The sequence below is a fragment of the Falco naumanni genome, chromosome 5, assembly GCF_017639655.2.
Source record: "Falco naumanni isolate bFalNau1 chromosome 5, bFalNau1.pat, whole genome shotgun sequence".
Lineage (NCBI taxonomy): Eukaryota > Metazoa > Chordata > Aves > Falconiformes > Falconidae > Falco > Falco naumanni.
Window position 1 is genome coordinate 58499394 of NC_054058.1, and position 13575 is coordinate 58512968.

Consider the following 13575-nt stretch of genomic DNA (forward strand, 5'->3'; position numbering starts at 1 on the left):
AAGGATTAAGTATAGTTTCTGTATAAAGAACAGCAGGATGGATTAGGAGACTTTAACTCAGAGGTCTGTAAAAGCAGAAGGATGTAGAGAGGGATGTGGTTGTTCACTTCTTCTCTCATTCAAAAAAAAGGTAAGCTAAGTCCTGCTGTGGTATTTTAGGTACAGATGTTCTGTCACTTTGTGTGAAGCAATCATATTACTTGTATACTCTTCACAATGGAGCCAGGGGTAATAAGCTTCTGAATATTGAGCAGATACCTTCATTGTTCTGTGAGTAATGACTAGGAATAGCTGAACTTTGTTTAGTTTTGAATCCAGGGGAGAAAGGAGAAATGCCACTGGAAGAACATGGTATTCACTGCTGGCAGCGGGTAGAAGCTTGGCACGTTATGGTTACTGGGAAGATGAATCTTGGAAATGGTTTACATCTCAGCAAAAAAGTTCATTGATGTGAAAAAGTAGAAGTGTGCAAAATCTGACACTCCAAGAACCTTCCCTTTTCTTTTTTAATGATCTGAGATCTTTGTTTTGTCAGTAGAGGAAATAAACGACTGCCCTTTTTTGGCTTTGCATAGCTCTTTATGAAGCAGCCAGCTAATTGTTCCACTGACAGTCCAGTGTTACTAGAACATTACTGTTCATCAGAGACAGAACTGTGAGGCATCATGTTTGCTTAACACCATATGGTCTCAGAATTTGCCCACAAAGGGATCTCAATTCCTATTAATTGGAAGTCAAGGAATATCCAAGTACTCATCACAAATGTGATCATTTTCTGAATGAGGTAAAGTACAGTAATACTGGCTACGTAGTCATTATGTAATGGTCAAGAAAAAAAATCTATATAATCCAAGCAGCATAATTAGCTAGCTTCTAGTATTGCATGTACCTTGGCAGATGCAAGATTGTATTACTTTATCAAACAAGACACTCTGATAATTCTTTAAGCTTAATGGAGATGCTAACATGCTTTGCTATTATGTATGCATTGAGGTGGTGCTACAAAAAAAAAAAAAAAAAAAAAGCACGAATGCATTCACTTTAATTGTGCATGTTATCCTGTCAAATGTAACTATTTCACATTAACAGTTTCTCACATGTAAATCAACAGTAGGAGGCTTATTTATGCTACCTTTTAACAAGATCCCTCTTTCCTACATCTCTTTAAGACAGTTATGACTGAACAGTGTTATGCTCGTCACAGTTCGTATTTACCATGTCTGTTCCAGTTTTAGATTTCTCTCCTCCTTATCCTCAGAGTTGGTTTCTTAAATTCCTGAAATAGCCCTTACTTTCCCCCTGATTAAGTGGTCTGCCTTTAGCTCACTCTTAAGTTGACAAAGTTTGTATCCAGAGGGTATTATGTGCAGATCCCTCTGAAGCTCAGCAGCACCTCGGGCAGATTGGACACTTGGTTCCTTAGCTCCATTTCACCCAGGGACTGAGTGTGCTACCTGAACAGGCATCTGATTCCTGCAGACATATTCTTGAGGGCAGGAGGTCCAAACAGATTGTTTCAAGTCCTGCTGCCCTTGCCACTGGGCTCTCTAGGCTAGATACTTGTTTTCACTGGCACTGGTTCGTCACAGCAGGCAGTGGATAGCCAGGTGGAACAGTATGCTTTTTTCCCTGGTCAAATACATAGGTAGACCAAACTGGTGGTGCTCCCAATGTATAAAGAATAAATAAAAGATATATACTACATTCAGACAAAGCAGGAGGAAAACAGGTGAGTGGGCCCCTTTTTTCCTTTTATCTCTGTAAAGTAGAAAAGTGTGATAGAAAAGTGCAAAAAAAAATTGCTTCTTCCTAGTCACACCTGGACAACAGAGTCTATACAGGTCACTCAAACATGGTGAGTACGAGAAATCTTAATGAAAATTCCTGAAAGGAGAGCCAAATACATCTCCTTCACATACATATGAAAAAGTTAGCCACAGCTGCTTCTGCAACAGCGTCAGAAGTTTCATTGAGAATGAGGAGGACTGGAAGGAGAAAGCAGATAAAGAGAACAGCAGCAATAAAGTAGGAAAAATGAGTTTCTGGAGATGTCTATTGAAAGGAGATCTGTGATTCACCTGGTAAACCAATAACCAAGAGGATGAGATTTGCAGGTTCTGGAGAGTGCCAATAACATCAGGAGGTCTCTCATCTTGGGGAGAAAAAAGTTCAATCTACCAGTACTAATCTTCCCAACTAAATCCACATCTGCTTTCTGAGGATGTGTAGCTTGTCTGACTCTTGTTCCACATCTAGATCACCTTTCAGCAGAAGATCTGTCCTTATTTCAATAGGATTTACGTTGACTGGAGGTAACATAAAATAGTATAAGGTAATATAAAATTCTTGTCTGTATAGATATTGCAATGTACAGGCTATCTTTCTATGAAGTTCCTTCTCAAAATCACAGGTGTCCATGTATATGTTCATACATTAATGTTTGTGTATGTGTATATATCTATTTAAAGCAGCTACATGGGCAGTTCTTAGTATCTTTTATTGTGCAGTTTAACTTTTTCGGTAGGAGTTGATCTCAAGAGTCATAAAAATACCATTCAAATGTAGTTTTTCATTTTTTTTTTCATATACCAGAGTTCCTGTTCTTTCAGACGATGTACAAGCTTTATGCTTAATTTTGCCTCATTTTTCTCAATCACAGTTTGACAGCATCTTTTTCATTCTGGAAAAGTATTTAGAACTGGCTGTGTTTTTAAAGAGGATATATTTCCTAAAGTTTTTTTGGACAGACTCTAAAACCTTGGTGGGTGTCTAGTAAGGCATAAGATATTTAAGAGAGTAGTGAATGTTCTCCAGTGCATCACTTCGCAGCATCTCCTGACTACCCTCACCTGTCAAACCCAGAAGTTACTGCCGCTGTAGCAGAAGCAGCAGGATACAATACATGTTTTCACCGAATTTCTCCAGTTCAGTCCAGATTATTAATTAAGCCAACAATGAAGGTAACTGTGTGAAGACCCCAGACTGAGAACTGGAGAAGCTAATGCACTAGCTGACATCTTTTTCTGCTGGCTGTGCTATGGAGCATGGTAACGTCCAGTACAAGGAGTGGGCAGACTGATAAAGGCAGTAACATCTTCAAATGTCACAGCTTAATGATCTAAAAAGTGTCTGCCAGAGTATGTGCTTATGTGGACCATGTCTTCAGTGCATGAGTAGATCTAATAATTTTCCTAGTGTGTTATGATACCAACATTCAGAGAACCCAAAATCACATGGGACCATTTTTCTTCTCCCATGTTGCAATAAACGCCATGTTTTCTTTCTAGCGTCACTCATAGCTCTTTCAGCCGTACAGTTTCCCAAGTATCTCCCCCTCTTTGCTGTATTCCTGCTGTACGGACAAGTGTTTCCCGGCACATGTCGTTCTGTTCTGAGCGCTGCAGAGCCCCATGCATGCAGGCTCTTTGTGAATTGGTGGGGAGCTGGGAGCCATGCGTGGCAGCAGGGCCAGCAGGGCAGGGGTCTCTCCCTCCCCCAGCCCCCGGGTGAGGCCAGCAAGGCAGGCCTTGCAAGCCAGCATGTGTTGGCTGCAGTTGTGGCACATTTGGGTGGTGTTTGTAGTTCAGTGGAGCAGGCTTCTGGGAAAGGAGCAAACAAATTTTTTTTTAGTACCATAGCCTAGTTTTGCAATGCTGTGTACTGACAGGAGAGGAGCTGATGTACACATTGAGAACTTGACCACACTGATCATTGCACCATTTTAATGCAATCAGTCTAAAATTATATACTACTTTGACACCAAAGTGGTAGCGTGTGGTGACATCTGAATTGGGGTCATTCTTTTGCCATCCTTAGACACACACATACTCCCTAGGTAGAGGTACCACCTGTACCATTACTGAGTGCTTCCCCTTGAAGTGGTGTACAGAATGACTTGGCAGGCCTGTGAGGGAAACGTCTGTTCTTTCACTCGCTGGTGAAATGATAGTTTTGAGAGTTCAGGAAGAGAGGTGATAATGAAAACACACAGGAATTCATCCTTTCCATCTCTCCCCGAAAAGATTGACCTCATACAGTCAATTTCAGTTTACTGAGATAAAGATATAAAAGTCTTAGGTATATTATAAGATTTATTCCATATAAGAAATGCTTCATGATACCTTGTAAGGAAGTTGGGGTCTGATTATGCCAGCATGTCTCCAAATCCACATATAGCATGTTTTGTCCGGTTTGCATACATGTAAGTGATAATAAATGGTGCAAAGAAGTGGATATCCATCCCATTCATTTTGTTTTTATAAACCAGCAGCTATGAAAGCCCATCATAGCTTTTTGAGGAGTTGCTAGAAGAGTATGTTATTTTTAAACTTTGGAATACCTATAAATCAAAGCATGTTTTACCTGAACGTTCTCTTTTTCTAAGTAAATGTAAAAAAGTATTTTTCTTTCTGTGGGAAATCGTTATTTCCTCTTTTGTGAATCGTTTTGCTAAATTAGGAAAGCTTTGCAAAAAGCCCTCATGTGATGATAGTGTGTGAAAAATGTAAAATATAATTTAGGATTTTTTAAAGATGAATGATTTTTTCATTGTTTTATTGCTAATAGCAAATGCATTTCAAAATCAAGGTAACTTGTTAGAATCCACATCTTTACACTGCTGCTGAAATTGTGTTTTGATTTCTTTGACATGATCCCTGATTGCTGTGAGAAGAATCAGTTCAGTATTTTTGTTCTTAGATTCCCCCTCCTTTGTCTTGCAGCTACTTGTGGCAGATTCCATTAACAATTGCAGTAGGAAATACGAGCCACATCTCATCAGAGGCAATTATATGGGTGTCTAACAAATCAGGTAAAAATAAACTTTCCTCCCAGTGGAATCTCATAAAGCATACTTGTGTTTTCCTCAACTGTTTCTTTGGAATTGATCCTAGATAATTGTTTAGTTACTCTGTGCGCAGTTTTAGCTACTTGAAATGAATTACAAAAGAAGGAGAGTTGGGAAGGGAGGGAGGAGAAGTTAAGGATGAGCAACAAGCAAGGTCTATAATAATCGCAGAAATTAGACAGTATAATGAAAAGCTTTTACATAGGATGTGTACCTAAGTGCTAAGTGTTTTATATTTAGTAACACATATCAAATAATTGATGAATGCTATTCACTTTATTGATTGGTGAAAGTTAAATGTAATATCTTTACAGCAAAACATCTGATAAGTATTACTTAGTAAATGCAAAGTATTTAGAATTCTAGCATTTTGTACTCTGATCCATAGTCTGAACCAGGGCTAAGAAATGTTTACTGTCATTAAAGTCTCCTTATTGATCTATCAAAGTATTTCTTCTCTCTATTAGATAACTAGATGCTTGGCCTCAAAAGTGCATTTTTCTGCATACTCTTATTTTCTTCCTTCTCCGTTCCTACATGATCATAATAGCTATAGTCCTGAGGACAGCTAGGGCTAGACACCAGTGTTTTTTTATCATCTAGAACAATAATTCCATGGTAGAAATTTAATGAAATATTTGTCTATTTCCTTAGCAGTTCATGCGACAGTTTTGGACTGGAATTGAAGAGAGTGAGGGAAGAAATATGGAGACTTGAGTAGAGTGATTATATAGAAGGGGAAAGAAGGATCCAAACATCCCTTTGATACATGGGCTGTAGAGGGAGAACCGACGACTCCTTGTAAAATTAGAAGGGTATAGAGACCTCCCTCTGACAGAAATTTAATTGGAGGGAGGAAAGAGTCAGACCTGCATGAGCCTGTGTTTTTTGCTTTTTTTCCCTTTTATAAGTCACTGAAAGATAATAGTAACTTTGAGCTTAGCAGCCAGCAGGACTAAAAATGAATGGTGCATGATCAGTGGAAATCTGAGTATCCCAACTTTCTAGTGGTATAAGGTCTGCGTTTCTTTTCCTGATTGTTTGCAGCCTGTCAGAACGTAATATGTTTGATGCTGTCCCCATGACATAAGCGTCCAGAAATGTGCCAGGACCAGGGCACTTTTTATACCCGGGAAACATACTCTAGTCAGGGCATACAGATGCTGCCTCACTTTACAGAAATATATCATATTGGCCATACTTTTTAATATTAACACTTCCAAAATACTTCAAAACCTGTTTGCACTTTCACAGTCTGCCGTAATGACCTGCTCTACTTTTGTCCTTTAGGGCTTGATTGAACTCTCATTTAAGTTAATAGAAAGATTCCCACTGCCTTCAGAGAGAGTTGATCATCTCATCTCATCTCATCTCTTCTCATCTCATCTCATCTCTTCTCATCTCATCTCATCTCATTAGGTTGTACATGCATGCCTCCTTCCCTTCACTCCTGCCTTGAAAGTTCAGTATATTACTATTATCTGCACAGTTGCTTCTTCATTGCCTTTTACTTGCAGAGTGCTGTGGAGGAACAAGTCTATAAAACCTCTACCCACTCTTTTAAGATCTACTGCTCCTATCGGAATGCCTTCAAGAAATCAACAAATTAATGATGGCCGGTGTGAGCAATGATTTTGGGGTGGCGGCTATATAGAAATTAAAGAGGAACCTTTCTGAGTCATCAGTTTCTATGTAGCGAATCAATGCCACTGTGATCTATTGTCATTATCCTTGTCCTTCCTCATTACTTTCTCACTCACTCACTTGCTGTGCCTCACTGAAAATGAGACTGTAAACTTATGACTACAGCAAAGAAGTCCTCTTGCTTCTACGTATTGTTGTCTAGCTCAGCTGAAGAACTCCTCAATGTAAAAAATGTTAGTAAGAACATCTCTGGATGTACTGAATGTATGATTCATTGTATGTGCTGTTATGTATTGGGGCTGGTATAGATGTTTTTGTGATACTTCTGGAGATTTTCTGCAGCTGGTATGTTTGTTTCATGGGGATGTGGCATGATTGTTGTGGATAGGAAGAATCCTGAAGACTTTCTGTTGTGCAGAGGACACAGTTTCAGTGTTGTCCCAGCAAGTAGTCTAGGAACAACTCTGCAAGCTGGAGGTGAAACAAACTACTCCAGAGGATATTTGGAATATTGAGAGGGTCACATTGTTCTTCAAGAGATTGTAATTGAATGTAGATACTCAAGTTTGGAGGAAATTCTGATCATGAGGATGATTTCCATGCCCTCTTTAGGAAGGAGCAGGTGTTTCCTTCTTGTTGACTAAACTTGTTGTGCTAAAGAAGCTTCCAGTGTAACCTGAAGAGTGGATAGGAGATGATGAACATCTGTCTGTTGTCTGTCAAGTAATACTGGCCACATACTTCATTTCAGCTGCCAGTAACGAAGAGGTCCAAGTTAATGACTACCATTATGATATCTTGGCATATCACTTAATTTTTTCAATAAAATTAACCTTGTTACACAGGTAACCTCTGTGTGTTACCTGAAAGAAATGAAACCACAGCAGTTTTCAAATAGTTACATATATTAACATCAATAAATATTCCTTTATTGTGGTAGTTTCCCAGGGGAGTACACCCCCTGCCTTGCACTAGGGTTCACCAGGGATAGTTATTTACTGATGGAAGAGTCTCTTCCTTCATGTATATCCAAAAGGGCAAGAGAGAGGATTACTGATTTTTGTATCCTCTTTGCTACCATGTCCATCATCTCATCAAGATCTTGTAGGATGTCAATTGACGTTTTTATGAACAAGGGATAAGAGGCTGCTGTCCAGTCTTGTGAAAGTCACTGAATGTAGGATGTTTGGGTTGCTGCTGTCTACTCACCCTGGCCGTGTCTGGTTACATACTAGAGATGGTGAGGCATGCAGATCTGTTAAACCATCACAAGATCACTGGTTGTTCAATATGCTGAGCAGGGTTAGTTCAGATAATTGCAGGTCATCCCAGCTGCTGTCAACAGAGCTCATTCTGTCCACTTTTCACCACACCATGGTGAAGGGACACACTGGAAATTACAACTATGCAGTGTCTTTTTGAGGTGTAATCCATCGTCCTTTGCAACAAATCCTGTAGAGAGGACAGTGCTAGGCCTTGGCAACATGTCTGACAAAGTGCATAATCTCCAAGATGTTTCATATTTAGTGTAGCTTGTCACACATGTTTGTGGACAATATGTAGTCATAGTTCTGGAAGGTTCTCATTTTGCAAGTGCTTCTGCCAGTCTCTCTTCTCCTTACTCAGTGAACCACAGCATTTATGTAACCATTTTTCTACTCATCAGTTCACATACCAGCCATCAGATGACCTTTTTACTGGCTCAGTTTGTCTGGGCATGTGAAATGGAGCTGTCTCTTTTGCTTTCAGAGTGCTACACAGATACGTCACCACCAGCTTTTTCCCTCTTCGCTCCCCATAACCACGGATGAGGCTGTTCTGCTTCAGGCCAGTGACAGCTATTAGACCTCTGAAAACTAAATTAGTCACAAAGGAGACATCTCATGATTAGCCTTCCTAGCCATGCTGAGGTCAGAGACATCACGCTAAGATGGCTGCAATGCTCTTTGGGCTACAGTCTTGCAGGTCTGCTGAATGATATATTTCACTGGCACTGTGGAAATCACTGGTGATAGAAACTTCTGCTCTGTCGTAGATCCGGAGCTTGTTTCTGTTTCTCCTATATAAGTTACCTCTTTTATGATTGCTGAACATTATGTCCACACTGTTTTGGGATCAGCCCAAAATCGGTAGTGGGTAGCAAGTCAAGGACCAGCTTTGAATTCAGCCCATCCCCACAAAATCACTGCTTAGTGGTGCTGGCGGGGAGGTGTTGGCGATTGCTGCCAAAGGCATACTAAGTGTGGAAGCACAGGGTCACCTGTCCTGTGGATCTGGGAGAAGTGACCTTAACCTCAAACCTCAGGTTTAGCTAGCATCCATTTCAAACAGATGAGCAAGGCTTTGGATAAAGGCATACCTGCCATTCCCTGGGCATGATTTTTCTGGCGCTTAGGCTCCAGGTAGGAAACATCTCCACGTGACTCAGCAAGTGCTACTGAAGTGACGGACGCAGCTTTACAGTCTGCCTCCCTGCCCTTTCTGTCCGCGCCTCCTGTAACTTGGCTGATTTGTTAAGTCCCAGGGAAATACTCCTCTCATGGATATCTCTGCCTCTGGTAAAGTGACTGTCATTCAGACTCTTCTTAGTATCTCCAGAGGGTTGCTATGAGATGGGGGAAGGAGAGTTTAACAGGGCAATTGTCTTCCAAACAGCAAGTCCCAACTTACTACATTATGCCACCTCCTACTAGATAATAAGCCCCCTGACAGTCTGATTCTTCTCCATTAAGTGTCTTGTAGAAGACAGCTGCTTCTGAGCTGAGGTTTGCTGGCTGCCTACTAGGGAATGAAGCATTAGTGCAGCATTAGGAAAATACCCTTTTTTTTTCCTTTCTGAGACTCAGCTGTTGAACTTGACCTGTGTTGATTCCAGACTCTGCTCTTTTGTCTTTCAAAAGCAGGAGGAAGGGAAACACTGTGAAGTAAAATAAATATGCAGGTCCAGCTTTACAACTTTCACCAGCCATAGTAAGGACCAGGAATATATGACCTGCAATCCTGGCATGGTTTTAACAGTGATATGGAATCACTCCCCTTATCCCAACAGCTGAGCAAAGATCCTATCAGAAGACTGCTGCTTACATTGTGTACCACTTCAGGCATTAGCAGTTCCATCATACAGGAATGTTAATGGATGGAAGAGTAGTCTGAGGAAAGAGTATGTGAGCCAGAACATGATCATATTTACTGATGTGTGCTCCATTTGTTCTGTTATTTATTATACCAAAACTTGGGTTTTTTTTCAACAGGGAACTATGGCATCATGGCAAGTGAGATGGAAAGAATTTTTCCTTCTGGTTTGCCTTCTCCCTGTATGAAAAGTTCTTGCAAAAAGATTTGCAGAATTTAGTGGAAGCCAGTATATTTTCACAAAATGTTGTGATGAAACTCCTCGTGGAATATTTTCATCAGAAAAATTTCACTTGCTGTTGTTGGCATGAAATTGTGCTACTCTTGTGCAGTTATTTTTGCAGGAAAATGGAGTCAGTTCTCCCAGTAGGGATCCTATCAGCATAAACCAATTTCCTAGTACGCTAGGGGTTGTATAAAATGAAAAGTTAAAATACCAACTGTGAGTCCGAACACTTGAAACAGTGGTAGAAATGTGTTTAGCCCACACTCTTGCCGCGTTGGAGTAGTGTCTTGCAGAGGGGTGCCCTTTGCCCAGAGCTGCTTCACAAGGCACTCATGTTGCCATGTGGAGGAGCAGGCTTCCATCATTCCTGCTGGTTTTGATGGAGCTGAAGTTGCTCCAGAGCTGGGAGAGCTCAGAGCTTCAAACCACGCGCAGTTAGCACCAGCTGGAGGAGTGTCTCACACTTTCCGAGCAGACAAAATGAGAATCAGACCCTAACTGTTTTTCTTACTTCAAAACAAATGCCATAAAATTTAACTATTTCCTCCTAAATGTCTCCTATATCTATGTGGCAAAACTGTGAGTTTCAAAGCAGTGTTATTTCCTGAGGCATCCAGGCAAAACATGACCATGGAGAAACACTTTCTGATGGAAGAAGATTAAAAAAAGTTCCCTTTAATCTCAAATACAATTGTATATATATTTTAGATTTAATTTTAAGAGGTGAACTAAACCCACCAGAGATAGATTTCTTCCCAAATGAAATCTTTATTGTGGTTTAGAAAGTCATGAATGGTTTAATATAGGGTTTAACACTGAAAGACTATGTTTTCCCTAACTATAATACTTTTAATGGGAAACTAATACATGTCTTTGTGGTAAGTGGAGAAGTTACCTAGGTGTATAGACATTATCGGTGCTGTAATCATCAAAAGAAAAAAAATTATAAGGAGGCATGAGAATCGATAGACTCAAACACCAAATTCCACTAAATTACATAGACCTATGTGAAGCACATGCATCAGGCAGTCCCTTAAAATAACCACCTCCTTGTATAAGCTGGAAAGGCATGAAAGATTCCTGTCTTGTATTTCAGGAGGTCAACACATGAGTGGTCTTACTGAAAAATAATGATGAGAGGTTATGGTTGGATTTAAATGGACCAAGACAGCAATAATGCCATGGAGCTTTGAAAAGTTACTGTTCTCCATTAAAGCAATATGTGTTGGAGGTGTTAGTTGTGAAATAGGTTATTTTGACCTGGTTGCATTTGACTGGCAACTATCATTCAGTACTCTATTAAAGCATAACTATTTTCCTGACTTTGGAGATCAAAATTTAATAAAAATGCTCAGACAAGAAAAAACGACTGTAGGTTTTTATATTGCATCTGATTTTGAAAATTTCCATTGAATATATTTATTTACTCAGATATTGATTAATTTGTGCTTATAGCCCATTTGGTATGCTTTTAGGTATCTGAGGTGTAGGCATTAACCAGTTAGAAGTAGATGGTGCCAGGGATGGTGGCATTTAATAGTTTGCAACAGGAAAACATGAGCAGAAAACTACTACATCAAGGTGGTAGGATTTTCTGCCCGGTGTGAACAGCGTGCTCCTGACCCCACACGGCAATATGCCTCTGAAGACCCAGAGAAACTCTAAAAGTCATTGTTTCCCTCAACAGTCTCTCCTAGATATAGAATTGGGTATTTTTGCTATTACTCTTCAGAGGCTCACTAGCTTCATAAGGAACATAGCTGAGGTTTAGGCGCTGATAGACTGTATCCACAGCATTGAACTGGGCAAACTAAATAGACCGGGGTAGATCTAGATTCAAATTCCTTCTCTCCCTGTTTTACAGCAGATTCAAACCTGTTCTAAGAAGGTGCCTTTATCACTATGCTGTAAATTGTTAATGATCTTTTAAAGTATTACTACAGTAATACTTGTCTTTATAGAAGATTCAGTGATTTACACAGGAACCAGGATTCAAGTCTTCCCTAAGTAGGCTGGAGCAACTGGGTGATTCTAACTTCAGATTCAGTGAAGGAAAGATTTAAACAGAAGAGCAACTTCACTATAGCAGCCTTAAGAGAGTTTGCTTAGGACTGAACTGTATAGTCCAGTGTTTTACAGACCCTTGTGGAAGGAAGGACACCCGGTGTTAAATCTTGCTCCAAATCAGATTGCGTGGCAAAAGCAGCTTAGATGTTTTGACAGTAGGAATGCCTAGAAAGCCCTCAGAGTTCTAGCATTTAATTCTTGTTTTCTCATTCAGTCCCATTTCTGCAGGATATATTGGCTCCTAAAGAATGTGCCTGCTTGGCTCTTTATCACAGATAACTAAATGGATGTAATCGATATTTTAACTAAAACCAGGGATCTGTATTTTTTTTTCTCATTTGTTTATATAAAATAATTAAATTGAACTGGTGTGAGTCAGACAAACCCTAAAAGAGCAGTAACAGTTGAATTGAATAGCAATAACTGAGTTATTCTGGGCTTAATATTTCTAAGAAGCATATTTTTAAGAGATTTTAATGATGTCAGAACTACCTAGGTAAGAAGAGGACTTCCTTTTTTAATCCTGCAGCTTTTTATCTAAATTTGTGTGCATAATTCAACTCCATGAGTTTAAAGTTAAACATATAATTAGGTGGTTTTAGGATCGGGGTCTTGCTCTTCTTTGTATTTTTTGCACCTTAAAATGATAGTTAATTGTGTGTTTGCTAGAGTCTAGTGTGTTTGCTAGAGATATTTAGTCCAGGCAGAAGCATAACTTTTATTTGTAGTCATAGTCATCTATTATTTCCTCAGAAATCACTTTTTTTATAGGAAAGGCTGAAACAAATCAATTTTTTGAAGAAGTCTAGTTACTAGATAGTACGTGTAAATTGTTAAGGCCATATTGTTAAGGTTTTTTCCTATTTGTTACTTTCAGGGAATTCAAGCACACCAAACAATTCCCTGATGGAATTATGTTTAAAACAAATTCTATGTATTTCTTTTTTATTTTAAAAAATGCATAAGAAGATCGTTCCTTTTGTCAACAGTGTACAAACTAATTTTATTATAGTAGAAAAAAGTGTTGAATTTCTAGCGTTCTGTTTCATGATCAGTTTTGTTGGAATAGTTTATAGATTGAAGGCTTCTTCAAGAGACATAGAAACCTGAGGCTTCATTCCATGATGATTATTTCTGTAGTGAAAGAAGTGTGCAATGTGAGTTCAGGGCTTTTTTGTTGTTGAAATCTCTAATCCTGCAAATAGTTGTGGACTGCCTGACTGTACAAATACTGGACTAAATTTAGACTTTTAGCCCCGAACTGATTACTTAAAAAGAGGGAAAAGAGGAAGAACAGGTTAGTTGATAGAAGGTTAATTGGTCTAGCTCTAAAGGGGAGCTTCTCAGTGGTTAGCAGCTGGAAGCTCTACACTTGGAAATACTTTAATTTAAAATCAAATATAAAAGCTACATTGACTACATGCAGCACAGCTTAAGTTTTTTTTTGTTTTAGTCACAGACTTAGTCTTCTTCCTATAGCACATCCATTGAATTAATTGAGTTACAGTTGTAGAAAGCTATTTTAGCATAGCCAGCATCAGGGTACCAGACTTAAAATAGGCAGCTCTCATATAAATACTATTTGCCAGGAAAAAAACACCCTTGGATTCTGTGTGGGTAAAAGGTCCCCATAGGAATGTCAGCTGCTGTCTCTCTGCAT

At 39.3% G+C, this 13575-nt stretch overlaps 1 protein-coding gene across 1 annotated transcript in view; it reads left to right on the forward strand.

Annotated features, from left to right (window-relative positions):
* Nucleotides 1–13575, forward strand: part of TRHDE (thyrotropin releasing hormone degrading enzyme) — a 211980-nt gene that overhangs the window by 151772 nt on the left and 46633 nt on the right. Inside the window, exon 10 of the mRNA XM_040596694.1 lies at nt 4722–4810. Within this exon, the coding sequence (XP_040452628.1) occupies nt 4722–4810 (89 nt within the window). The remainder of the gene's footprint in view (nt 1–4721; nt 4811–13575) is intronic.